Raw genomic sequence first — 25,605 nt, 5'->3', positions numbered from 1 at the left:
CCGTGACTTTCCCGGAAATTTCCTTAAGAGAGACCCCGTGTTCTCACGTTCTTTGCTTCTTCTTCCACTCTTATCTCCAAATAAAAACAGAAATTATCTACTATGATATTCGGTCCATTTAAATTTAGTGTTTTTTCTCACGCAATCTCGAAGTAGAAAACGTTGTATACCTTTACTCAATCATCTCTTGATTGAATGATTCTGAAAGAGATATTCAGAAAAAATTATGCAGACTGTGTGGTGTGTGCCAAACCAAGTAGAACAAGTCGAGTGAGATTTGAATGGGCTCTGAGATGGGCTTTGTATGTATTTCCTAGCGACGTGGACTACAATTTTACAACCTTCACAATGAAACGAAAACCGTGACGTTTTGTCGTAAGAGAAGAAAGGCTTGCTATTCAACGGAATCAGCTGCCTCGGTGCCGTGGCAAGTCCTGATTGGTCGTTTCTCCGCCGTGTGTATAGCTTTACATATCCACTGAGGGAAAACAAAACTTTCTCTCCGTCCTCCGTTCACCGCCGCGACTCGGCTGTATATTGTAAGCTTTCTGATTCTACGGCGATTTCGTTTCTGTAAATTGATTTCGAACCTACAAAGCGACTCTACTGGATAGTGATCGCCTTTGTTGACCTCCTCTCGATTATCGGTTCGGATTTCTTCATCTCTGAGGAAACACGGTTTTCTAAGGCTCGTGATAGCGATGAAGTCTCTAATTGTAATCGTCATATTACGATCTGGTATTCATTTTCGTTTTGTTTTGGTTTTTCGCAGACATTTTGGGCATCTCATGTGTTTAGAGGACTCAATGTCTGGGGCAGAGGATGATAGATCTTCCCATGCTCAGGTATATTTCTTGATTCGGTCTCATCTCATAATGAATTCATCTGCTAGTGAGCACAGTTTCAACATTTGACATCGTTACAAAAATATGAATTGAAGTCCGTGGGTGACAATCTCACTCGGTATTTTGTTTGCGTTCTTACGTTGCTGTCTCATCTTTCATGGATCTTTGCTATGAGTTCCATTATACAGCGATTAGAAACTTTGATCGATTAGTAAGATCGGAGACCAGTAGCTTTTGATCAACTAGTCTCGGGTAGTGAAGAAGGTATACTAATGTTGTGAGCAGCATTTCTGTCAGAATCTTGATACCAATTTAAAAGATAAAGATAGGGAAATTATTTGTTGAATCCACACTTTCGTTTGATATAGCTAGAAGATTTCTCCTCCTTTTCGAAGTAACTTCCTGGTTGAAACTAGAGTTTGAGTTATGTTTCTTGGCCGTGTGCAGCTTTCGTCCCAGGTTTTCCTTGATCTTGTGGATTCAGTGATTGCCGATGTAGCATCCGAGTGTCACCGTATAGCGCGACTAGGGCTTGACCGTGATTTGGAGGTAGTAGAAGAAGAGTTGAGGTTATCAGTGGAAGCGCGTGCTAAGGTCGCTGATCCAAGCAACAACCTAGAAACCAACAGCAAATATGTTGTTGATATATTTGGTCAGACTCACCCTCCCGTAGCTAGTGAAGTGTTCAACTGCATGAACTGTGGACGGCAAATCGTTGCAGGAAGGTTTGCTCCTCATCTGGAAAAATGCATGGGGAAGGTGATCTACTCTATTGCATGCCTCCTTGTGGCCTTGGTCTAGACTATACTATTTCCATATGTTGTTTAGTTGAGCCTCTGGTTCTTATTTTTGTATTCTTTGGAAATCACCTAACAGGGAAGAAAGGCTCGTGCCAAGGCGACCAGGAGCACAACGGCTGCCCAGAACCGGAACTCACGACGCAGCCCAAATCAACGATATTCTCCTCATCCCAATCTTGGTAGCGAGAACCAGTTAGCAAGTGAGGACTGCTCAAATGGCACAGTTCGAGAAAACGGGAAAGGGGAATGAAGCACATTCTATATCAGAGGCTTATCCTAAACTGCAATATCCTAAACTGCAATATCCTAAACTGCAATGTGGCTAGTAACTGACTCGACCAGACTGGTATAAATCGTATTGCTAGGTTTGTATTCAGTTTGCAAAAAGAGAGGAAGAAATCGAAAAGTAAGTTGCTGAGGTTCATAATGTAGCTTTTTTACCAGGTTAACAGCCTTGGCATGTCAATCTACAGATTGAAATGAAATAGTTTTTTGGGTATCAATATATTATTACATGCATTATCATGCTGAAATTACGAAATAGTATCAGAGAAACTTTGTAGTATATATCCTCAATCAAACAGTTCCCACTGTTGTGTTATGATTGTTGAAGTCGTTGGAGCTTGGCAAAGGCAAACCCTGCGAGGTTGCACTGCAGTTCATGTCCTGGTTTCTCACCCTCATTATTTCCAACGACTCCACAAAGCTCTGGACACGGCAGACCTGAAAAGAGAAACTCAAAGACATCATTTGACTGTTTGATTTCACAAAAGAAGCAGAGAGAAAACAGAGAGGATGGTAACAGAATTTCCATTTTCCTCTGCACTCTAAGCTCTCCCTCGGCTTCAATCTCATCTAATTTAAGCATTTGCATCATAAGCAACTCCATCACTACTACAAACTCCTTATCTTCAACTCTGATTCCTCCTTGAACGTTATTCTCTCCAATGCAACCACCTAAACACCCGCTTTTCAAAAGATTAAGCAAAAGTTAATATACCCTTAACCAAATGGGATGTGGTTTTGGTGACACCTTATTGTAAAGCTAAGCAACCTCTCATCACTGACTCTATCTATTCTTGCCTCTTCTTAGTTTCCCATCGTGTGACCACTTGTCTCTTCACCTTATCCCCTCTGGCATAGAGTGAATAGTTCAGCTTTTGTCATTGGGGATAATTGGACTGAAGAAATGTGAGGTTTCAGGGTTATGTCTGGAAATACAAAGAATGATTGAGTAAGCAAGCAATCAAAAAGTAGACTTTGAAAACAACCTCTCAGCTTAGTGGATGTGGAATTGATACGTTGATTGAACACTAAAATATCATAAGGTTTCTATATCTTGTGGTCATTACAAAGTTCACGTTTCTTCTAAATTCATCGTCACTCGTTTTCTGCATCTCGTAGTTCTCTGTACGTACAATATGAAAATGACTAGTCTTTATGAAACTGCAAAGAATGGTGCCCTACTGAATATGAAATGATATGGAAACTATAGAAGAAGAGGCCAAGAATAATGGCAAATACAAAAGCGTAGTTTAAAGTGTTTTTGCAACAATAAGTAAAACAGTAGATGCTTTGACCCGTAATGAGAAGTTAGTGATGTAGCCCTCTGAGATTCTCTATCACATTTTATTGTCGCTTTCTACGCTTTTTTTAATTTTTATTTAAAATTCCTTTAATTTCTTCACAGCTATATAGATTTTACATGGAAAATGAAATCCCCAATTGAAAATGATAAGATAATTAAGATACATGAACTTCGATTTTGCATTTTATAGTTGCAGAAGTCTTTGATGACATCGACAAAAGTCACGTCGTAATCATGATCATGAGCTTCAACCAAAGCTTAATCAAAATAGATTACCTCTTTTGGTTATTCATATTCCATTTCCAAAATTGTTCACAAGATTTTTTATTTATTTATATATTAAGTTCTTACGAAGACGAATCTTGCGTCGCCGACGGGAACACTTTGCTACACTCCGATCTACTTCTACTACTCAACATCCTCTTCAACGAACTCGATGCTGATGACGTCACTGATGACGTTGATCTCCGATCACCTCCGCCGTTGATCTCCTCATCAAACACTTCAATTCTAACCTCTCCTTCTCCGACGCCGTTTCCGTCTCCGTCGTCAACCTCTGTTTTCAAATTATCTTCCGTCACAGCAAGAGACTGTGAAAATCCTCTGAGGTTCTCGGCGGCGACGTTCTCATATTCTCCCGCTTGAAACAGTGCAAGTCTAACCTCTGCTTCTTCTTCTTCTTCTTCTTCCGCCGGCTTGAGGTTGTCTTCATCAGAGGAGGCGGCGAGAACAGGGGATCGACAGAGAGGGCAAGTAGAATGAGAAGACAACCACATATCTATACACTCCACGTGAAACCCATGACCGCAATTTCTCAACTTTCTTCCGAAATCTCCCACTTCCCACAAACCCAGACATATCACACACTCCTCTTCTTCTTCTTCTTCCTCTTCTTTACCTTTCTCTTCGTCTTCGTAAACGAACAGAGGAATCGAAGAAATCACTGAAGAATCCAAACCTTTGTCATCGCTTGTTGCAGAAACTCCACCATCGAAACCTCCCAGAGGAACAGAAGGTATGATTCTTGTCGTTGTGACGGATCGTCTCCGGTTTCTTCTTCTTCTACGGCGGCGTCGAGCGGCGGAGAATTCTAATTCGTCGGAGTGTGACCAGAAAAAGCGAGCGTAGAAATGGAGGAGCAAGACGAAGAGGACGACTAAGAGAAGGAAGACGAGAGCAGCTAAGAGGACATTGGAGTTGTAAGAAGATACGATTTTTAGGAAACTTGATAGATTCCTTCTCACACTCATTGAGCTTTCTTCTTCTTCTTCTTGTTGTTGTTCGCTCATAATCTTGATGGGTTTCGGAGAGCTCCCTTTTTCTCTCGAATCAGCTCATGATTTTTTTATTCCTTGGAGTGTTAATTATATATACTATGTCTATGTGTGTAAAGTGAAGTGTATAGGGAAAATCAAAATTACTTTTAAACGCCTACAAAAAATATGCGATTAAAAGACGAATATAATAAACAAATTAGACCCAAAAAACAAAAATAAATAAAATAGAGTAATATACTAGTCATTTTGATTGATTTGTATACAAAATCCCACATAATCAGGATATTTGGTCAAGAATATAATTTCTGAATTCTTAAAATATTCAAAGGAATTTAACCCATTCTCGAGCCAATAGTCTTTTCATTTGTCGTCTTTAAATTATATTGAAGAAAAAAAAAGATCCTTGTGAAAAGTATGTCTTATTATATTATTATGGATTACATGCCATAATCTTGGTTTGGAATGTTGATGAAATGTGATGTGTTGAAGTACTTGCAGGGAAGGTTGTGGGCCTTCGTCTTTTAGTGTGTTGTGGTTGCAACCAAATAATAGAGTGGAGGTTATAAGTTTAATTGACGGGTGGGGTTTGTTTTGGTGTGCATATCTCTATTACTATATAACTTATGAATCAGTCTCTAAATTCTAAATATTACATGATTTCCAATAAGTATTTATATAGTATTTAATAGACACTCACATTTTAGGTTCAAGTGTTCAACACATCCATTATCATTAAACAGGATACAAAATAGTCTCAATACATCAGCAAATCTTACGTTCCAATAACATATCTCTTATATCGTCATTTAGTAGAAAAAAAATAAATTAAATAGATACTGCATAATAATAGACACTCACATCTTACATCTAGATGCTAGTTTAATTTTCGCTGACTGACTTTTATTTACTCGTGATTGTTTTAAAGAGATGGTTAATATTGTTTCTCATCACTTATATTTTCATATATAAAATGGAAGCATCAACATGGAAGACTCAGAAATTTATAGTCGCAAGGATCAATTATACGGTTTTTTTTTATTTATTTGAAAAATAAGCATACATTATACGTAAGATGAAGAAATAACCAACTCAAATAACAGAAGAGAAGTAGGTAATGGAGGTCACATGAAGGATAGCTTAGAAAAGAAGGCAAGTAGGGAGAGATAGGAAGATTTTACGTGAACATAAAGCAAAAGCAGAAGACGAGGGACGCTATGCAATTACATCTAAATGTCTTTACACGTTTCTCTATTAATCAATCATGTATATTTTCTCTTTCAATATTTAGAAAAGCATATAATATAAAATATGATATTCATATTTACCTGCCAAATATATATTCGATGTTCACAGGACCTAACCACGAGGAGCCGAGGAGTGTATTTGACGAAACTTGTTGAGTCTTTAAAATTAAACGACTCGTCAAGACTCAAGAGAACGGAGTTTATTCCAACAAAAAGAACAAATCCCCATGAATTTGTAATTGATTTTTCTTTTTACTTCTCAGTGTTATAGTACTACATAATTATGCTTCCTAATTTTCGGTTCAATAATGGTTAAAACCTGTTTCCATTGAATATCATTTCTTTTTTTTCTTTTGCATTATTTCACATGTAAAACGTATGTATAGTACTTGAGTGGCATAATAATTGTTTGTCAATAGTTGTAAGAAAATGACAATCCTTGAAAATGGCAGTCATGAAAATAATAAGATAGATATAAATGTAGATAGGTGAGGGATTATTAGAGTCTAAGGACTTTGTTGACCAAAAGTCACTCTTGTTCCCATAAAATAAGGGTTGCAGTTGCAGTTGCAAACAGCACCTACTCCTTATTTTGAGCATTTTCTTTTTCCAACTTCTAAGCCTCTTAGCCTTCTTTCCTTCTTCTTTCTTTTTGACCTATTTCATGTTTTCTTTTCTCATGTTAATAGTTAGATATCAATACATAGTTAGCTATAGGCATTCAATTATTCATTTCGGTTCACATCAACTATTTTAGATTTTGAGTTATAGACCCAAATCATAATGATGTAAAAAAATAAAATAAAAGACCCAAACTATAACCAAGTTTACTTTCAGTTCCGTTTAGTTAAGTCTGATTTTCACATTCAAGGGAGGAACAGCTCAAAAGTGGCCTCCTATTAATACTTTCGTAGGGTCGAGATAGAGATGGGCTTATAAAAATATGGTGTTATCACTTACTTGTGGAGCCGGTCGAATTTTGGGTTTATGGTCCATTTAATCTGCTGGGCCCTAAATTAACTAACAAGTATTTACAATGATAGAAAGATCACCACATTATCCCTATTTGACTATGGAAATATGATGTTTGGAAGACAAAAATGAGTATAAAGGTGAGAATAGATTTTTGAGAAGCATATTTGACATGCATCACACTAGGTGAGAACATTCTCCCCATGACAAATGGTTATTTCTACCAATATTATTTGACATTCAAATCAACAGAAAATTTATATAATTTATAAGAGAAAACAGAGTGTAACTATCCGATGAAGTGGACTAATGGTTAAGTACATGAGTTAGTCTCATATGATCTTAGTTCGATTCTTGATGGAAAGAATGTTTTACGCCATGTCATAAGGTATTAGTAAAGGCTGGTTCCAAGTCATACGGGGATTAAAACCCCTCTTTTAAAAAAAAACAGAATGTAGAAAGATGTAAAAGAGAAAATGGTTTAGTAATGAGTTGAAAATCAATATACTTTCTAATTTTTTAAATGTGAGTAAAGAAAAAGTAAAAAAAAATTGTCGAGAAATGTAGCTTGGAAATAACTATAAAATTAGTTGTAAAAAGTATCAAAAGATAATGATTAAAAAGTTCAGAAATATCGAAAATGTATACAAATACGTTTACATAGATTGAAAAGGTATAAATATAGGGCAATTTATGCTGACAGTTATTTAGAATAAATAATCTCGCGCAAGGCATGGATTGGAAATCTAGTATATTAAGTTAGTAACATTTACTCTGGTTTCACACTAGTACAGTGTTCAGCACAAGTCATGCCTGTGGGTCACCAATTTTCTGTGTTATGCTCGCTGCAGTGAACAACATTGAACCACAAATTATAAGAGGGAGCGTCTCAGAACCACCAGAATGAGGATCAAGGTCACGATCGGATCAAGTAAACGAAGAAGCGCAAGTAAATTTGTGAAAAGGTTGTAGTTCAAAAATCGTCCAATGAACCGATTTTAAACCGAAAACGTCGGTTATATTCGGTTCGGATAAAAACCGAAAAAGACATGACCTTAAAAAACATGTCTCCAATTTTTTTTTTTTTTTTTTTTTTTTACATGTCTCCAATTTAATGAACATGGACTGAGTGGATTGAGCTTCTGTTCGGTCGTAATCGAATCCTTTTCCCATAGGGTCACGGACTCACACCGTCTTCAAATTGGTATATAACCAGAGGCGGAAGAAATCTCAAAGGACAGAACTCAGAAGAAAAGCAAAGTGTGTTTTGTCCCTTTTTTTTTAAGGGTTTATCTCTAATTTTGTTTTTCGTTACATCGACCCTCCTCGAACGAAGATGTCCAATCTTCCAATTAATTTGACGGATCTCCCAACGGAATTGGCGGAGGAGATACTCTCTAAGGTTCCGGTGACTTCTATGAGAAGTGTCCGATCAACTTGCAAAAAGTGGAACACTTAAACCAAATGTGAGAGCTTTGCAAAGAAGCACCTTGGTCGTCAAGCAACACTAGCGTCAGCGAGGGAGTTTGTGGTGGTGATGATGATGGATTTTAGGGTATATTTAATGCGCGTAAATCTCCACAACGAGGTTGAATCATGCATGAACCGTGAAAGTAAACTTAGTAGCCTAGATGGTTCGGATCAAATCCATGTATCTCAAGTCTTTCACTGTGAAGGTATATTGTTATGCATCGCGGAAGACAACACGAGGATCTTGGTTTGTAACCCGTTTTCGGGGCAAAGCCGGTTGATCGAGGCTACACACAATTTCTACAGATTGGACCGTTATTTGTACGCTCTGGGATACGACAAGAGCACCAGCAACCAGTCCCTCAAAGTCTTGAGATTTATTGATTATCCCGGCATCGACAGTTTTCTTGAGTTCAAAATCTACGACTTTAGCTCTGACTCATGGAGGGTTCTTGATGTGGCCAATACAGACTTTAAAATATATTATTATAGCCGTGGCGACTCTCTCAAGGGAGACACGTATTGGTTTGCTGAAGACAAGTATTCGGACACACCTGAAGAAGGAAGAGACCCGTTTTTCTTAGTCTGTTTTGATTTCACAAGAGAGTGTTTTGGGCCGCGTTTGCCTCTGCCTTTTGATTGGTTTCTTGAAGATATTGTGAGTCTATCTAGTGTTAGAGAAGAGCAGCTTGCCGTTTTATTTCAGCGAGAGGATACATTACAGATGGAGATATGGGTTACGTCTAAGATTGAGCCCAACACGGTGTCCTGGAGCAGCAAGGTGTTTTTACAAGTGAATATGAAAACACTCCTTCCCTGTTGCTTATTGTTTCTGGTTACACATGCGAGTTTCTTCATTGACGAGGAGAAGAAAGTCGCCGTGGTTTTTGACAAAGACATATACTCAGCTACTCGAAACAAAGCTTACATCGTTGAGAAGGATGGATCCTTGAAACAAGAGGATCTCGGAGAATCTCCATACGCATTATCCATACCACTTGTGTGCTCTTATGTTCCAAGTTTACGCCAACTTAATTAGTCTATTTTACAGTATAATCTGTTTTCTTGTTTGTTCCCTGGTTCTTGATCTATATAGAGAACAGAGCAGGCTGCTATCCAACACGAATTGGACAGTGGTGGTCAATCCAATTCAAATGATTAATTTGCAAAACAAAGTGGATATTTTTTTTTCATGAAAATCTACCACTTGATCAGATTAAAATAAGATATATCATGGTCTGAAACAAAGTTGAAAGCTACAATAATTATAATCTGATGACGAATACTAATATCTTGAGCCAAAACAACACAGTAAAGAGACCGCACAAGTCGAACACTTGCAACAACAACAAAGAAAACAAATCATAAGATTCTCTTCTCTTTTAACACGGGGAAAAGACTCAAACTTTGAGAGATGACAAAGGAATGACTGCTTTCGAAGCAACAACCATCATGTTCAGTGCCAAGTAATATATATTATAAGAATAAAGCAACTCATTGTGATGCCAACAGCCAAAAAAATCCATGACCAAATTTAATCTGATCCAGTGCTCACCTCCGTTTTCTTCTCTACTTCCTTCTCCTTCTTTTCCTTTGCAGGGCTTTCTTCTTCTTCCTTGGCTTTGGCTTTCTCTTCACTTTTTTTATCTTCAACTGAAAGATTCTCAAGTAAACCAGCAGCCTCGTCGCCTTCCGTGCTCTCTTTCCCTACTTGCTGGCTTTCAGCTATTTCAGTGAACTTCTCCATAAACGTTTTGCAATCTGTTTATGCAACACTATCATCAGTTAGCCATTTGAAAATCTAGAACGAAATAAAAAAAAAACTCAGACAGCACAACACTTAAAGGAGATTCTTCTTCTCTCATAGATTTTCAATCATCACAGCTAACAAAGAGTGCGTTTAGTGATAAGACCTACGACCTCAGACACCGACCCAGTCTTGGGAAATGGCCTGCTATGAGCTCATAAAGCTGATCAAGAGTTAACACTTTCACTAGTCATAGCAACATTCCAAGTACAGCCTCTACAAAAGCAGCACTATCGTTTTCATATTAGCCACTAGCTCTATAAAAGGATCTTCCGAATCACAACTCAAAGCTACAAAATAGTGACTTCAATCATCACAACCAGAGTAGTATGAGCGGTATTCGAAAACCACATTCGCTAATTTAACTGCCACAGATTACTACTTGAACATATAAATCTCCAACACCTAAAACTGACCACATTACTCCTACCAAAAACAAGTAAGCCGGAAACGATCAGAACAGCGAGGATGGTGATGGCCTATAAGTGTACTTACTCTCAATTGACGCAAATCTAATGCAGAAGAGCTCGTCCTTCAACTCGCCATCGGAAAAATCAGTAGCGTGCCATAGACACGACTTTTCATTCCCACTATGTTCCTGAACACTCATCCCAGACGAAACTGAAGAGAAACACACACAGATACATTAAGTTTATCCCGAAACAAAATTAGATCAGGGAGACAAACAAAACAGCATAAATAGCGCACATACTGAGGTGATTGGCGCAGATCTTTAGGGTTTTAGATTGTCTCATGACAAGGCGAACCTTTCCAGTCTGCTTGTGCTTCAGCAGCTTAACAGTTCCAGCTCCTCTCTCCTTCCATTGTTTCCCATCTTTATCGAATCGGTACAGCTTCGATTTCCTAAAACGATTAAGATCAGGCCAGGTGAGTTAGCACTAAAATGAGAGAAACTTAAATAAGAGAGAAGGGAACAGATATCTGGAGCAAACAGGTGAAGAGAATGATTACATACAGATCGAGGACGGCGTCTTCGTCTTCCTCGCCGGTGGTGACCGCAACTTCCTCAAGCCTGACGATCGGAGCCACCTGAGCTCCGGTGTCCTCGTCTTCGTGGACTTCGGCCTCCTCTTCGCGGTGCTCGTGCTCTGGCTCAGTGCTCGACATCTTTCTATGGAGCTGTTGAAAAGTGTTTGTGCTCTGCAACTTGCTCACTCAATTTGGGAGAGAAGAAGTTTGGAGGACCAGAAACGAAATGAGAAACGAGGGTTTTTACTTTATATCCAAGTTAGGCTCAGATTATCTAGTGGGCTTAATAGGCCTTGACCTCAATCATTCTAGCCCACTAATGGCCCATAAAATAAACAGCTTATGTCTGAATTGTAATGGCAATCGTGCAAATTAGCTGTGAACATATAGTTATTGAGCTAATAGGTCTGGTTTAATGTTCGAACCATAATATTCAATACTTTTGGTTATTACAAATTTAAAAATTAGATTAGCAAACAATTTTTAAAGCACAAACAAGATTACATTCAGGTCCCTGGCCGTTTTGGATACAACGTCGAATACAAGTGTCAACGTTATTCAAGTGAACCAGAAAGAAACATGGTCTAAACCAAATCGGAATTGCGTAGGTATGTGAACGAAGCTCGATGTGAGCTCATTTGTCGTCCTCTAGAGGGGAAAGAAGACCTCATGGCTCATGGCTAAGGAATATTGCAACAACCTAAACCCAAACCCATAAAAGTCTAATCTTATGTCCTTTTATCATGTGTCCCGATTAGTTATCCACAATAAAATGTTACAATTTACATTCTTTTGAGAACAAAAAGTGATGATTGTTTAATATTGTATCTTAAGGTAGATACTCATGCTATCTCAATGCTAAAACATTTTTTCATTCATAGTTGGTTATGTTTATTTTCACTATATCTTGAAGCTTATCACATTTTTTAATACAACTTATAACTGGGGTTTGGATGCCTTTGAAAGTCATGTTAGCCCTGTGAGAATAAGAATAATATAGATTCAAAACTAAGGACACAAGCTATCTATGAAATAAAGAATTACTAAAATAAATAGTTATATTAAGAACATCTGGCTACAAGTACAGCACATGTACCATAATATACTACATGGTAAGACTACCATCGCTGGGTCGGCCACAGCCAAATCCACATATTGAGTCACAACACAACCGCAACATTGCGGCCCATCTAATACCGTGCCGACCCAATCGAATACATGCCTCGGAGATAAAGGCGAAGCAGAAGACGAGAGGAACAGCTCAACGTAGCTCCATCGCTCACCCGGATCTTTACTCAGACACTAATCAGGAAAATTACGGCCAATTCCTTATAACCTCACCGGAAAATTGCAAAATCGACGAATTCCTCGTATTAAAATCATTTCGACCTTACTGATTGACGACTCATTTAAATCTCTAACCAAAGGAATCGTCAACAAGTAATGTCAAATTGATATTAATTGATATGTGTTGTGTCAGATTACAAAATGAATCATCAACGGGATTAAATCCTCAGACAGGGATAACTGTTTTTTTTTAAATTATTCTCATCATCCACAACCAAAAAACATAAATTTTTGATAGAATAACTCAAGAAGTAAATATATTAAAACCAAAGAAAGAAGAACTCAGTCCCTTAGATGTTCATAATGAAATGCGATCATTACCGCAATCATTACAGGTCTGTAAATTGACTCATCACTGTTCTTCCACAATATTTTATAAAGACAAAATACAAAAAATAGATATGTAGTTGCTCAAGCTATGCTCCCAAATCGCTATCATACTAGAATTAACAGTATGAAGCTGGAATGATTAGGGAGAATATTAAAAAAAAACGAGAGCAACACGATTGGTTATTGCTTCAAGGGAACGAATCGTATGGGAACGGACAAATCCACAAAGACTATCTGATGAAGCCAAATTTCAATTCCGAAACCGAGAGAAAAAAAAAATAGATCCACGAAATAAAACACAGGAGATTTCAAATCCACAACAACCAAGAAAATAAAATTCTATAAAATTGAGTTGAGTTTTGATTGAAGCTGCTAAAACCCTACATTTCGACGGATGGATAGATGACATCAATCGATTCATTTATAAAGAGAGGTTGTCTCGGGGTCGACGGTGGAGATGTAAGTCTCAGGAACATTGATGAACGGTTGAGGATCTTCAACGCTGACACTGGGAAAACCCTAGTAAGCCCATTGATTGTATTTTTCAACAAGCCCAATTAAGTAAAAGTATGAAGCCCGATTTTCATGATTTCCTAAAAAACTCATTGAAATTAAGTCGAAGATTTTATATGGAATTTTCCCAATATAAAACTGCTAAACAGCTCTAATTACTCTGCTTTTATTACATGTATGTAATAAAACTTTATAATCATTTAAGAGAAAATTTGCTCAAAGTTTCTACAATTGAATGCATCCGTAAAACTTGGGATTCTCCTCGAATGCGTTAGAAAAATTCCTAACGAAATAATCGATAGAAAAAAAAATAAGAAAAGGCTAATAGAAGAGAATCGTATACAACAACTGGTTCCATGTATCAGGAAGACCAGGCAAGCACCAATGGCTACAATCTGCAGACTGGTCTGGTCTAGACCGCTGCGAACCACTGATCAGACCGCTGTATACAGACGGGTGACCATCTTTTCTAAGGGAAGAGAGGAGCGTAATGTCAAGAAGCAGAGCCGGATTGTGCATCCCGTGAAGCACTTCAACGATCACTGATCTCAGCTGATCTGTGTAGGAACTCACTGGATAAGCCGCTCCTGTGATCGGCTCTGTCTCTCCGTAGCAGTTCTTGGATCCTGAAGACGATGATGCCGCCCAGTCACTCGGGCTGATTTGATCAATCACAAAAACATATATACAAGTGATTTCAGGACATTCTCTTCACAAACTGATTCAGTTTAACAACTTTGAGTTGAGAGAGAGACAGAGAGTGAGAGTTACTTGTCGTGTGTTGGAGAAATGGAGAGGAAGAAGACTTGGGTTCGGGATCTATCGACGTGGGTTTCGACCCAATAAGCCCAAGTACGAAGAGCTTTCTCCATTGCTACGAAACGGTCCATGTCTTGGTAATAAGAGTTGCCTGATTGTATCAAGTCCCATCTGTGTTTCACCAGGAAAGATTATAAAGACACATTCGACTCTGAAAAAATCAAAACCATCTGTTTGAGAATTCTTACCCTTGCATAGATCCGGTATGGCTCCACCAGTGGCCAGTGTTGAAGATGAGTAGATCAGCGTCATGCCAAGCGTTAGCATTGCCGGAGATCTCCTCCAGTTTCAACACTCGCTTGCCTTGAACAGCGTCTATGTCCACCAAGAACGGAGCTTTGTAAAACGACATCGTTATCCCATAATCCTACATCGAATACAGTTCACTTGTTAGAACCTGATTTCCTAAGAACAAGAAAATGGTGAGACAGAGTGGGAAAGAAGAAAAGATACCAAGAATCTGAAGGTGGAGAGAGGGAGGCCTCTGGTCATCTGAGTCCGAGTGGACGGTGCAGATGAGACGATGAGGCAGATCAACGACTCCCATTGATTCTTCCCCAATGAATCGCCCGCAAACATTATTGTTTTGCCCTTCATTTTCAACAGAAACGCAGCACCATTGAACCTAACCATCATTTCGTTTTTCAATTTACTAACACATAATCCAAAAGCTACATTTTGAAGACCAAATATTCTCCCAATATAAAGTGGCATTTTGTTTTATAGCTTAACTCAGTATAAATTACATAGATTTCATATTAAAATCCAGGCTCATTACAAATAACGACACAAAGAAGTTCAAGATTAACCACGAAACTGAGGAAAATTTATGAAGAAAATTGAATAAACATACGTGGGTAAGTTGCAATTCTGGGGTTGCCATCGATACTTGAGGTAGTCGGAGTCAGGACGACCGTACATCTGGCAATCGAACTCAGGCTCGACGACGGCGGGACAATCCGCCGGTTTGTAGAGAGGATAAGAGTCGTCACGGACCCACGTGCCGAGGAAGAGAGTGCACGTGCTCTTGTTCCCTTGGAAAGCTGATGGTCTGCTCGAGCTGTATTCGTTGCTGCTGCTGCTGCTGCTCCCATGGCGTTTCTTCAAGCTCAGTATAATGGCTGACGAAGATGGTTCTTGTTGAAGCACTAGTAGAACAAGAAACAAAATGGCGGAGACTGAGATTCGGAGAAGATAACCCATCTTTGCTTTAACGGAGATTTCCCGAACACCCACGAAAAAAGAAAGATGTGTAAAATAATTGAGAGAGGAAATATCTTAAGAAAGTTTTTGGAATTTGGATTCATTTATCGGTGTCTCTCTGCAAATGGACATGGGTGTTCACGTGGGTCCTCCTACTTGTGTAAATATATTTTACAAATTTCAAAATAACCAAATATTCGGTGATAAATTATATAAATAAAATATAAACCTTTGGAGAGAAATTCAAACATTTCTTAAATTAACAGGATTTCTTTTGTTCTCGCATGTTCACACGATTTGTTAGATGTATAAAGGCATCCTCGATAAATATTTCATTTAGATTTTTTTGATTAATATATAGACCACAAAGGCAAAAAATACTTTGCTTACTAGTTATATATATGCTTCATCTTTCCAACTTCATACAAAGATAAAAAAAGGAGGAGAAATGAAGTGTCGGAAGAGAGGTAAGCATTTGTTCTTTTTTTTTTTATACATTTCGACACCTTTGGGTTGTTTCGGACACAAGCACCCGACTCATGATTTACACTAACCTTAATCGTGTAATAATCTCAATCTTTCATATCCAAAGATTCTGAACCAAATTCGTCGTCGAGATGCGAGATGCTCTCCTTGCCTCCTTGGACCCTGAAGTGTTCATACGTCATGTTATTATGTTAACCTCATAGATTTTTTCCTCCTTCGTGTGTAACACTTTAGAATACGGTTCTCTTTCAACAACCTTTCCTGATCTGTTTTTATTTCCCTGAAAAAAAAAACAACAAAAATAGATAAAAATTGTATGAAACTATGAACACTACTAAAATTCATGAATTCCCTAGTCACATTCAGAAGCCTAATTCATCATTTTTGGACTCAACTAGTTGCCAATTATAGTCAATATCTCTTGAACCTTGTTTCTCAATTTGTATTTGTCACCTTATAACCTAGTTACTATTATATATATCACAGCCGTGTCAAGCATCAAAGGCACAACAATACCACCATGTTAGTATCCTTACTTTCATGGACTTTTATCTTTAACCTCTAGATTTCTATTCGAAGTCTTTTATCTTGGTTAATTCTCAGGACCCATGTAAAGACATTTGCATATTATGCTTTCATTTTCATGTCTTTCTCGTTATTGGTGTTTTTGGATTAGCGATTAAGGAGTAAAAGCTTGAACAACATACTCTGGTGGATTTTTCGTGGAGCTAGACTCCTCGAATTGCTGTTCTACCTGATGTACTTCTGATCTATCATCAGAGGCAGGATTGTCTTCAATCCTGATGATGTCACAGTGTGGTTCACCCAGAGGCACTGCTTGATAATGAGGATCTAAAGTTTAAAACCTTACTCAAGATGACTGAGTTTGAAAGTTTACATTTTTGAATGATAAAACATAGGAAACGACGGGGACTAACCTGTACTTGGAATTGGATCTGCTACGCTGCTCTTGATCAAGATCTTCTGGCACAATAGTGTTCGTCCGAATTCCAAAAAGGTAAATTGCAGAAAGTCTTTCTTTTCGGAGATTTTCATATTTGTAAAGCCAAATGAGTTCGTCCACGTGTTCAACACGCATGGAACTGCAGGCAAGACCAGCCTCTCAACTCCCAAGCCAATCAACACCTAGAAAGATACACAATTTTCAAGAGAACAGTTAGAGGTCTTCAGAATAAGCAAAATCAGCTTCTTGAGCCGAAATAGGAAGTAAAGTTTCTAATAATAGTAAACACCTTTTCGAGTTCATTCATCAAAACCCGGCACATCCCGAGCTGGCGATGCTGGAATCTAGTACCAATGAAGGGCATTTCTGCAACCTTTTTCCCAAAAATTCTGTAAACAGAACAAGTCAGGCTAACAACTCAATCAAGGAAGCTATGCACAAGATTCTAGTGTTAAAGAGACAATTTTAGCTTTATAAAACCTACCTGACAGTAGCCACAGTAACAAGTTCGTCGTTCCTTTCTAGAAGTACCGTGTAAAATCCACTGAAGTTCAAACGTTTGTATTTTGACCTGCAGATTTCTTAAAGTTAGGGAGTCTGATGCGAAAGAATGCGATAGAAGGTTTTTACATGGAATTGTTCATGGTATTCTTTGTTTTTCCCTTACCATCTGCTAAAAATAACTTCTTCAACAAGATCACCCCCACCATGAGCTCTTTTCACAGGCTCGAAGAGTTCATGCATCACGTCAAGAGCAACACTGAGCTTGCAATGATTTTCTGCCACTGCCTCAATTTTAGAAGCTTTAGTCCCATCTGTATCAAGTTCCAAGGAATGCAGCAGTCTCCAAGTTAAATTCTTCTCCACGCCAACCTCTCTTGGTTTTCCAATAAGCTCACCGAGATTTACATATATCTGGATTAACATTTGTTTCCGTAAGAGCAATGCCGAGTACGACATGTAGTTAATTTATAACAACTGCTGCTGCAGTCATTGATTGGGCTGCTTAACTGGGCTGCTTAGTTAGATTTCTGATGGCTGTTTACAAACACGAATGAGAAACAGGATTGAACTTATGTACCTCTTTACAGTCCTTGCTGCAAAACCACTTTTCTCCCAAGAATGTATCCAACTGATCACCGACACCATCATGACGCAGGCAGCTAGGGTGATCTACATAAACCGCATAAAAATCAAAACTTTAAATCATTCAAATTTATTCTTGACCCTTTGTAATAGCAAGGGGAAGAATTCCATACATTTAAGTTCGCATTGCTTGCAACTGATAAACTTTTCCTCCTTGGCATATTTTCTAGTATCCTTGAGGATAGATTGTCCACAGACACCACAACAACATGACGCGCAGAACCAGTCACCATCTGGAACATCCTACAAAATTCCAATGAGAACGTATTAAGAAACCACATGTAAGAGCTGTGAAAATTCCATTACGTACATAGTGAAAATTGGTGAAAAAGACAAAACCTCTAGGCCAAGACAATTTGCATGGAAAGAGGACGGACATCCATCACAGAGAATCAGCTTGCCGCCATAATGACAAACAGAGCAAACTATATCGTTCTCCCCATGACGCAATTTAATCTTCAGAATATCAGGTGGTTGTGCTTTCTTTCTTGTATTGTAGGCTTCTACTTGGCATTCCAAGAGAGATCTTCCATCATCGAGAAATATATTGGCTGCTGCTCTACAGGATCCAGCATCTGCATGCACTACAAAGCCACTTATTGTGAAAATTCTACGGCAACAACTGCATTTTATACCCTCACGAGTTAGTTTCCCCTCTTTTCTCACAGTGTGATCCTTTTGGCTACGGCATTGGATGTTTTCCCTTGGTAGAACCACATTGTTGTCGATAAGCCACGAAAGAATACTACGTGGACTACGATGTCTAGAGATGGGACTAAGTACCTGCTGCACTCTTTTGCTTGATCGTGACATGCGGGTTTTACCCCGACCAGTTACTCGATGCTTGATATCCATTAACTTTCTTGAAACTTTCCCCCTTCTCATGCTCAGATTGACATTTCGCAAACCTACAATCACTTTGTTCTTCTTGGATTTATATCTAAGGTTAGGTCTCTGCTTAGGCCTACTTTTCAACCTTACGAACCCCTGAGCTGTTGTTTCTGGCTCGAGTCTAACACAGAGTGTCTTTTTATGAGCCGGGATGGTATTTCTAGAATAGATATTGCAGCTATCTCTCTTGAAAGCCTCTTCTTTTCCTTGCGTTTCACTCTCACGCAAGGTTTCAGCAGACGGCTTCCTTCCATCACTAAGAGCGACACTTCTATTATAAGCAGGCAAAGCCAAAACAATGCTCCTCGTTTCGTGGGTGTTATATGTCCAGTTTTCACAAGGCAGAGAAAGAGACTTAGCCATCCTAGGAGGAGTCAAAGATTCATCACGTTGTTTCAACATGAAACATACTTGACGAAGGGACTTCTCTGTTAGCCTTCCATCTGGTGAGAGGTAGCGAAACCTGTGTCTGCCACCTTCATCTACCATGTGTTCTATGGTCCATCCCATATACTTAAGATGCTTCCTGACATGTACAACCACTCTTTGTGACCTTGTCCTAATATAGCTCGACACAGCCTGTGGGCATGATTTAGCAACACAATGAAAAGGTTGCCAGTTTCCAGGTGTCTTGGGTAGTATCATCTTTTGATCGGCAGTAGATTTCTTGCTGCAAAATTCTGTTATCCTATTATCGTAACTCTCCTCCGACCTAATGCCAGAGACGGAAGTCAAGACAGAAGAAGACTGGCATCTCAGGCTCGCTGGTTGGTGATATTTGTCAATGCAGGAAAGTTGTTGTTCTTGTGAAGCAATCACTATCATGCCACTAGGACAAGCATCGATCTCATTAACCGCTTGAGAAGCTTCTTTTAAGAGCTTCAACTCTTGGTTTGGGAATCTTTCAGCGTCATAATCATGAAGAAACTGATTTATGGTGATTTCAAGATTGTTACCAATCACCTCCAGCATCAAATCTTCCCATAAATGCCTAGTGGAGCAAGTCCATTCCCGGATCCTCGCAAAATCAACCCTGTCCCGTATGTCATACCAAAGTTGCTTTACTGAAACCGGGAGATAGTTATCTTCCCTATATTTCTCAATCAAATCAAGAAACAACCATATCCCACGACACTCCCATGTCTCTGTAACCTCATTCCAGTCCTGAGTAATACGTAAAGATTGAAGACCAGCATCTATTTCATCACCCAAATCAGGGAAAAACACTCTCCTTTCCTCAGAACCATTTTCGTGGTCGAAAATCACACCTTCCCACCAAGCATCACTGATAAATACATCGACGCAGAGTCCATACGCAAGGTTCAATCGATCAATTTCCAATTTCGGCGGCACGGGTCTTAAACGTCCGCGTAAATTATCGGAAACGTCTATGCAACTAGAGCTTACGCCTTCTACGACCTCCGAAACATCAATAGTATCCGTAAGATAATCAGTAGCATCATCAGAGAGAATGTTATCGTATCTGATACTACGCCGACGCCGTTTTTTCGAGGAAATCACAGTTCCTAAATGCCAAGAACCCAGAAACCCTTCCTCAACACTTCTTACCTAAACAAGCGAAGCAATTACTTTCCACGATTAGATATCGAAGCTACATTAACTACATGAAACAGATGGGATAAAAAATACCCAAAAAGCAATATACATGTTTGCACTAAATATCGATTATAATGGAGAAACAGACAATGCATCTTTCACGAAAGTCGAATTCAACTAACTAGGCTCCACGATCAAACCAAAAACAGGAAAGGATTCTTCGAAAACAGCCGAAATTTATCAAAATCTCTGAAGGAAACGGTGCAGAATATCTGAAATTAGAAAAATCAAAAACCCGATAAACCCTACAATCAAAACACCCATCGTGAAAACGGAATAGTCATGGTGGGGGAAAACAAAAAGCAATGGGTATACCTCTATTTTTTCTCCGACGAGAAGCTTTCTCCGGCTTCGTCCGTTGTTGTTCCAGCCGAATATCGGCTCTTCCTCGGTCGCCAGCATTGAAATCCCCAAAATTGCGAGTCAACAAAAAATGGGAAAAAAAAAACGTCGTCTGCTGAGAATTTCCTGTTTCTTTTCCGAGCCGAGAAAGTAGCTGGATATTTCTCAGTAAGATACGAAATTTATCAGCTGAGCAGCAGCTTTCTCCCCAAGTAATGCTGTTCTCTACACTATAGTCTAATTTCAATACATCTAATTAAATAAGACAATTACTGATTTGGGTTAATTTACAAAATTTGTTTGGAATTGGCTTTGTTTTTGTTTTTTTTTTTTTTTTGTTAATTCTGAGTCAACGAGAAGAATGGAAATAACTTGCTAAGTTAGAAAATCACACTATTCATATCTTTTTATTAAAACCCCAAATTACCCTTTCCGTTCACCCTCTTTTCCTTTTTTTATTTATTAATGTGAAATGGGTATAAGAGTATGGGTACGCCGTACGCATTCAACAAGTAGTTACCCAATCTTGCTGGTATTTTGAGCGTTGTTATTGTCTTGTTGGTATTGTTGATCAACGCTGGAGATGAAATCAGAGAGAGTTTTAAGCTAATGACAGTATTCTGTAACACTTGGTGGTTGAATGTGTATGCTTGTGTTGGCCATGGCGAAAAAAGAATAAGAAGAGAATATGAAGATGAAATTGAGATCATGAGAGGAAAAAGAGAAAGTAGTTGTCTAGAGGAAGTCGGCGAGCAGAAAGAAAAAAAAGAAAAAAAAGTAAGTGAAGGCGGGCAAACCATAAAGGCGGAAAATTAAAGTTTTTCAAGTTTTTAACTAAAATTAGTTCTGATACTATTATAAGATTATGAATTCCGTAGAAAACTATTAACAAGACAATCCTTACATAAATATAAGAGAAGTCTAAATACATTCAACATTGTTTAGAATAAGGAAATAATCTAATAATGTGGCAACTACATCTAACATCTTCCATTCGCGCATGAATCATCAATCATATCAACAGCTACTATTTTTTGTCAACATGACAACATCTCGATACACTTTTTTATCACACGCTTTCATGAAGCCACTAGTAAAGATACTAAGAACCATTGATTGATTGATCGAATTTTTTCCATCTTGGAAAAGTATATCTAGGATATGTACGATGTATCTCTACTTACATATATAGTATAGTATCTCTACATTATTATTTGAGTAGATATTTTAAAATATAACTTTTATTTTGTAAAATATTACATGATATGCCATTACAAATAACAAAGAATAATTAAAATAAGAAAGGATATAGTTGTCTTTTAACTCTATTGCTAAAAATATGGAAAGTCTTTATTTCTCATTTAATAGAGTATATTTATTATTTAATTTTTAAATTCAAAAATATGATAGTTTTTATTATTTTTATTTTCAAATGATATTATAAAGTATATTTAATTAAAAAACGTGAAAATAAATTTTTGAATTTAGAAATATTATAAAAGTCAAAATTAAAAGTTATGATATTAAAAAAGTGGTGAAGTATTTTTTTCAATAATTTGCTACATTTGATTGATTATATACAAAAATACTTTTTTAGTTATTTTACTAAAAATTTGATATGAAAAATTGATTTTTAAATAAAAAAAAGTTTGTGGTGAAATGAGAGTTATTAAACTGTGAATATTATAATTAATTATTAAATTTTAATCCAATACAAATATGTTAAGTAAACGGGTTAGTTTGATATGAACAGATTATAATTTTAATTTTTTAATATCCACAAAAAAATCTCAAAATTCAAAATATTAATTTTTTAAAATAGGTAATATATTCAATCTACTAAATTATATATTTTGTAAATTAAATATAATTTGTTGTATATTTATTTATTATATATCAAACCTAAATGTAAAGAATATTATATTATTTTCATATATAGTTAAAAAAATAAAATAAAATTTTTATAGTTAGTGAACAGATTATAAATGTCAATTATTAAACAATGCAAATTAGAGTTGATGATTATAATTTTATAATTTTTATATAATAGCCTAGATAATATTTTAGTTTAGTGCCAACGGTTTAAAACAACTTATTTTGCTTTACACGCTTATAAAATAACTTCATATACGGATTAACTTATTTTTTATAATTCAAAATATATATATATATATACAGATCAACTCATTATTTAAAATTCACAAAAATATGCGCTATATTATTGTAAACTTTATAACAATAACTGTTTTTACAAAATAACTGTTTTCATCAAATTATTTAAATTAGTTAAAGATTAAAAATATATCTCCCACGCTATAGCGCGGGTTAATCCCTAGTTCAACACTAATCAATCAGTCACTTTTTCGATATACATATTTTTAAAATCATTTTATCAGTTCATTTTGTCTTGGTTTAAACATTTCGATTTGGTATTTTTGGTTACCAGTTTACCAGTTTAAGAAAAAATATTCCTGACACCTACCTAACCCAGAAGACGAACTAATGGGCCAAATTTAGCTCTTTATTAATGGGCTCTTTTGGCAGGTCACTATCCTCGTATAGCCACATTCGTGTCGTAACCTGCTGCTCTTCTGGGCCAGAAGTGCTTTGGCGGCTAGTCGGAGAGAGAGAGATAATTCACTGCTTCGAGGACCATAAAAGTCAAGATGGTCTGTCCACTAAGGTCTTGCCATTTGTGTAGGCCTTCGTTTTCTCTTCAGCGATGTCGACTGCTGAAAATTGGCAATGGTTAGTCGTTTTCACTATGTCCCACATGGTTCTTATTCCATTCATTCTACTCAGATTATGGATTCTCTGGTGGGTCCATTTCTTATTGGTACACTTAGACTTTTGTTTTTCTTTCTTTTTTTCCGCTTTATATTAAAAACCTAATAATATATCATCCTGAAGACAACATACTGACCGTTGGTTTTCATTTCTGCATTTTTCATATATTGTCGTTTGAGTGACTTATATTGATGTATATTGGAAAACCAACACTGTGTTATCCATCGCATCAAGTGAAATAATCTATTATATAAAGAATGAGTTGTGTTTCACAAATGTGACACATCAACACCTCTTCTTTTGACACATCAGCTTTGAAAAATAAATAAAATATTTAGCAGGAGAAAAAATTGACGGTGGTGAAAGATTAATCAGAACTTCTCCTCCCAACAATCTCGAAATTTGAATAGGCGCAAGCTTTCTTTTATCAGCCCCATTAAGTCTCATCTATATTTTACATGTTTGCAAGTGCTTTCAAATTACGACTGCTGAATTGGCTTAAAGAATCTTCTAAATCCCTCTACTTCCTCCTAAACCCAAAATAAATGCATCAACCCTCATGGCAGATCGATTCTTTTTCTGATAGATTGGTCGGCGATGTCTTTGGTGGTGGGTAATAAAGCTGGAGAGAGGCTGAGAATGAAAGGAGCTGAAGGAGAAAAAGAAGAATAGAGGAGGAAGGAGGTTGAGGAAGAAAGACGAAAAGTATATATAACTAAAATGATTCAGACTCTTCATATGTCTTTAACTTGTTTCTAAGACGTTGTTTAGATTAACGAGTATGACTCTCATTCTCATATTCTCCCATGGTTTTTACTTATGTTCTTTTACTACTCTGTTTCTTTCTATGGATAAGATTTTAAGATACTACTCTTACCCTGTAGATCTCCTACAAGTACCAGATTCTAGGAAGGCAATTGTTTAAATATAAGTTTAAAGGCTTATAAGAAGATAGACTATGATGAGAACAAGAACAACTCATGTATCTTAAAATATTACTATTGAGCTCCTTAGAGACGTTTTATCATGAAATAGGGGAGCTGTGTATTGTTCCATCTTCACTGTTATAATGGAGGGTGTTTGTTTTGTCGCTGAAACTTCACCATCATGTCACGGCCCGATTCCTCCTTGAACCAAACCGTGCGGCCTTAGCGCTTTACTGCTCCGCGCACACGCTAAGTCAGCCGTCTAAACTCGGACCCTGGTGCTTAGAGAGAGAAAGTGGCATGTTTTAGAAAGAGAAAGGGGAAGAGAACTCTTATTAGAGAAAACTTGGATTCTGAGATCTACCTACAACTGAGGGAGCTCCTCTCTTTATATAGAGATTTCACTCAACTACCCTAATAAATGTATCTACCCAACTACTACATTTATTCTACTTCCCAACTACTATCTACTCTCTCTAGACCCAACCAAAACGTTCCACAAGGTTCTAGAGAGTTCCGGAAATACATAAAGGAAAGAAAGCATAGAAATGACTAAGTGTTGGGTCATAACCCCCTGGTTTCGGCCCGTCTCGTCCCAGCACGGCCCATCACGGTCTAAGCAAAATATGGGCGTGACAATCAGCTCCCTTTCTTCCTCCTCCATATCATGAAAGACCAACTTAGTCTTGGGTTGATACCTAGCTTACTTCATCTTCCCTTCAAGCTTCTCTAGGTTCTCATATATTATTTTTGCATGTGGATGTGACTGATCACATGAAGTAAAGACATGAAACGTTTCAATGATTTTTATTCAAGTATGTTCAGAAGCTTTGACTAGAAGAAGATTTGAAAATATTTTTTATCTTTGCTGATAGGCTAACATGTTTAGAGAATATTTCTCTTTAAGGTTTCTTATGAGGATAAAAGATAGAGGGCGTGAACTAGAGACATGATTCAAAATGGTATCCATGGATCCAAGCATAAGCAAAGCCCTCTTTGTCGCTTGAGAAGCAAAGCCCTCTTTGTCACTTGAGAAGCAAAGCGCTTGTCAAGGAGCTCTCTTTGCGGTTCTTAAACTCTGATGTCAAAGTTAAAAATGCAAGATGGGAACAAATTTAGAGAATTTAACCATGTTCTATGTTATATCATTTTATGTGCATGAAATGGAGCTTGTAGCTTGGTTTATCTTCATCAGGTCTTGGAGCTGGGAATATTAGTTCTCACAGCAGAAAGCCACGAGA

General features: G+C 37.5%; 7 protein-coding genes and 2 non-coding genes across 11 annotated transcripts; 2 read left to right on the top strand and 7 right to left on the bottom strand.

Moving 5' to 3' along the window:
* Nucleotides 1–107: 107 nt before the first annotated feature.
* On the top strand, nt 108–2,148 carry LOC18016550 (ataxin-7-like protein 3). 2 transcript variants are annotated; one of them, XM_006401003.2, is made up of 4 exons: nt 108–539; nt 773–845; nt 1,293–1,604; nt 1,722–2,148. In XM_006401003.2, exons 2-4 carry the CDS (start codon nt 789–791, stop codon nt 1,893–1,895), a joined length of 543 nt encoding a protein of 180 aa, XP_006401066.1. In that variant the 5' UTR covers nt 108–539; nt 773–788; the 3' UTR covers nt 1,896–2,148. The 2 variants fall into 2 exon arrangements, with proteins under 2 accessions (XP_006401066.1, XP_024011766.1); XM_024155998.1 differs by lacking the exon at nt 108–539 and adding an exon at nt 546–647.
* Nucleotides 2,093–2,837, bottom strand: LOC112086706. Its single transcript, XM_024155999.1, has 2 exons — nt 2,700–2,837; nt 2,093–2,602 (listed from the first exon to the last, which is right to left on the bottom strand). Exons 1-2 carry the CDS (start codon nt 2,704–2,706, stop codon nt 2,244–2,246), a joined length of 366 nt encoding a protein of 121 aa, XP_024011767.1. The 5' UTR covers nt 2,707–2,837; the 3' UTR covers nt 2,093–2,243.
* Nucleotides 2,838–3,403: 566 nt separating this feature from the next.
* LOC18016549 (RING-H2 finger protein ATL63) lies at nt 3,404–4,573 on the bottom strand. The gene has a single exon (XM_006401002.2). The coding sequence runs from the start codon at nt 4,520–4,522 to the stop codon at nt 3,581–3,583; it is 942 nt and encodes a 313-aa protein (XP_006401065.1). The 5' UTR covers nt 4,523–4,573; the 3' UTR covers nt 3,404–3,580.
* Nucleotides 4,574–8,043: 3,470 nt separating this feature from the next.
* LOC18016548 (putative F-box protein At3g23420) lies at nt 8,044–9,235 on the top strand. The gene is given in 1 exon segment (XM_024156768.1): nt 8,044–9,235. A coding segment is annotated over 1 exon segment (1,173 nt). The 5' UTR covers nt 8,044–8,062.
* A 213-nt stretch (nt 9,236–9,448) lies between these two features.
* On the bottom strand, nt 9,449–11,216 carry LOC18016547 (ran-binding protein 1 homolog c). Its single transcript, XM_006401000.2, has 4 exons — nt 10,980–11,216; nt 10,716–10,867; nt 10,499–10,624; nt 9,449–9,957 (listed from the first exon to the last, which is right to left on the bottom strand). The coding sequence occupies exons 1-4, from the start codon at nt 11,129–11,131 to the stop codon at nt 9,731–9,733; spliced, it is 657 nt and encodes a 218-aa protein (XP_006401063.1). The 5' UTR covers nt 11,132–11,216; the 3' UTR covers nt 9,449–9,730.
* Nucleotides 11,217–12,462: 1,246 nt separating this feature from the next.
* On the bottom strand, nt 12,463–12,556 carry LOC112086983. The gene has a single exon (XR_002899832.1). It is a non-coding gene; the product is annotated as a small nucleolar RNA R38 (small nucleolar RNA).
* Nucleotides 12,557–12,616: 60 nt separating this feature from the next.
* Nucleotides 12,617–12,703, bottom strand: LOC112087010. Its single transcript, XR_002899858.1, has one exon. It is a non-coding gene; the product is annotated as a small nucleolar RNA SNORD25 (small nucleolar RNA).
* A 660-nt stretch (nt 12,704–13,363) lies between these two features.
* LOC18016546 (protein PMR5) lies at nt 13,364–15,244 on the bottom strand. The gene is made up of 5 exons (XM_006400999.2): nt 14,856–15,244; nt 14,456–14,627; nt 14,191–14,369; nt 13,955–14,113; nt 13,364–13,841 (listed from the first exon to the last, which is right to left on the bottom strand). The coding sequence occupies exons 1-5, from the start codon at nt 15,203–15,205 to the stop codon at nt 13,505–13,507; spliced, it is 1,197 nt and encodes a 398-aa protein (XP_006401062.1). The 5' UTR covers nt 15,206–15,244; the 3' UTR covers nt 13,364–13,504.
* A 350-nt stretch (nt 15,245–15,594) lies between these two features.
* Nucleotides 15,595–20,898, bottom strand: LOC18016545. Of its 2 annotated transcripts, none has more exons than XM_006400998.2 (10): nt 20,625–20,898; nt 18,141–20,261; nt 17,915–18,044; nt 17,737–17,828; nt 17,323–17,570; nt 17,140–17,226; nt 16,945–17,044; nt 16,630–16,837; nt 16,399–16,525; nt 15,595–15,971 (listed from the first exon to the last, which is right to left on the bottom strand). In XM_006400998.2, exons 1-10 carry the CDS (start codon nt 20,709–20,711, stop codon nt 15,878–15,880), a joined length of 3,294 nt encoding a protein of 1,097 aa, XP_006401061.2. In that variant the 5' UTR covers nt 20,712–20,898; the 3' UTR covers nt 15,595–15,877. The 2 variants fall into 2 exon arrangements, with proteins under 2 accessions (XP_006401061.2, XP_024012134.1); XM_024156366.1 differs by having other exon boundaries at nt 16,446–16,525.
* Nucleotides 20,899–25,605: the final 4,707 nt, after the last annotated feature.

The sequence above is a fragment of the Eutrema salsugineum genome, unplaced genomic scaffold (genome assembly GCF_000478725.1).
Source record: "Eutrema salsugineum unplaced genomic scaffold, Eutsalg1_0 scaffold_2, whole genome shotgun sequence".
NCBI lineage: Eukaryota > Viridiplantae > Streptophyta > Magnoliopsida > Brassicales > Brassicaceae > Eutrema > Eutrema salsugineum.
Note: the sequence above shows the minus strand (reverse complement) of the source record. Positions and strands in the feature narration are given on the sequence as shown.

Excerpts from the sequence above, each read along its gene's own strand:
- LOC18016550 (XM_006401003.2), top strand. The coding sequence starts at position 789 with ATGTGTTTAGAGGACTCAATGTCTGGGGCAGAGGATGATAGATCTTCC. Across the intron at positions 846-1,292 it reads ATAGATCTTCCCATGCTCAG|CTTTCGTCCCAGGTTTTCCT; the intron begins GTATATTTCTTG and ends GGCCGTGTGCAG. Across the intron at positions 1,605-1,721 it reads TGGAAAAATGCATGGGGAAG|GGAAGAAAGGCTCGTGCCAA; the intron begins GTGATCTACTCT and ends ATCACCTAACAG.
- LOC18016549 (XM_006401002.2), bottom strand. The coding sequence starts at position 4,522 with ATGAGCGAACAACAACAAGAAGAAGAAGAAGAAAGCTCAATGAGTGTG.
- LOC18016547 (XM_006401000.2), bottom strand. The coding sequence starts at position 11,131 with ATGTCGAGCACTGAGCCAGAGCACGAGCACCGCGAAGAGGAGGCCGAA. Across the intron at positions 10,868-10,979 it reads GAAGACGCCGTCCTCGATCT|GAAATCGAAGCTGTACCGAT; the intron begins GTATGTAATCAT and ends TAATCGTTTTAG. Across the intron at positions 9,958-10,498 it reads TAGATTTGCGTCAATTGAGA|ATTGCAAAACGTTTATGGAG; the intron begins GTAAGTACACTT and ends TTGCATAAACAG.
- LOC18016546 (XM_006400999.2), bottom strand. The coding sequence starts at position 15,205 with ATGGGTTATCTTCTCCGAATCTCAGTCTCCGCCATTTTGTTTCTTGTT. Across the intron at positions 14,628-14,855 it reads CAGAATTGCAACTTACCCAC|GTTCAATGGTGCTGCGTTTC; the intron begins GTATGTTTATTC and ends AATGATGGTTAG. Across the intron at positions 13,842-13,954 it reads ATTTCTCCAACACACGACAA|CCCGAGTGACTGGGCGGCAT; the intron begins GTAACTCTCACT and ends TGATCAAATCAG.
- LOC18016545 (XM_006400998.2), bottom strand. The coding sequence starts at position 20,711 with ATGCTGGCGACCGAGGAAGAGCCGATATTCGGCTGGAACAACAACGGA. Across the intron at positions 18,045-18,140 it reads CAAATTGTCTTGGCCTAGAG|GATGTTCCAGATGGTGACTG; the intron begins GTTTTGTCTTTT and ends GGAATTTTGTAG. Across the intron at positions 17,571-17,736 it reads GCAGCAAGGACTGTAAAGAG|ATATATGTAAATCTCGGTGA; the intron begins GTACATAAGTTC and ends ATGTTAATCCAG.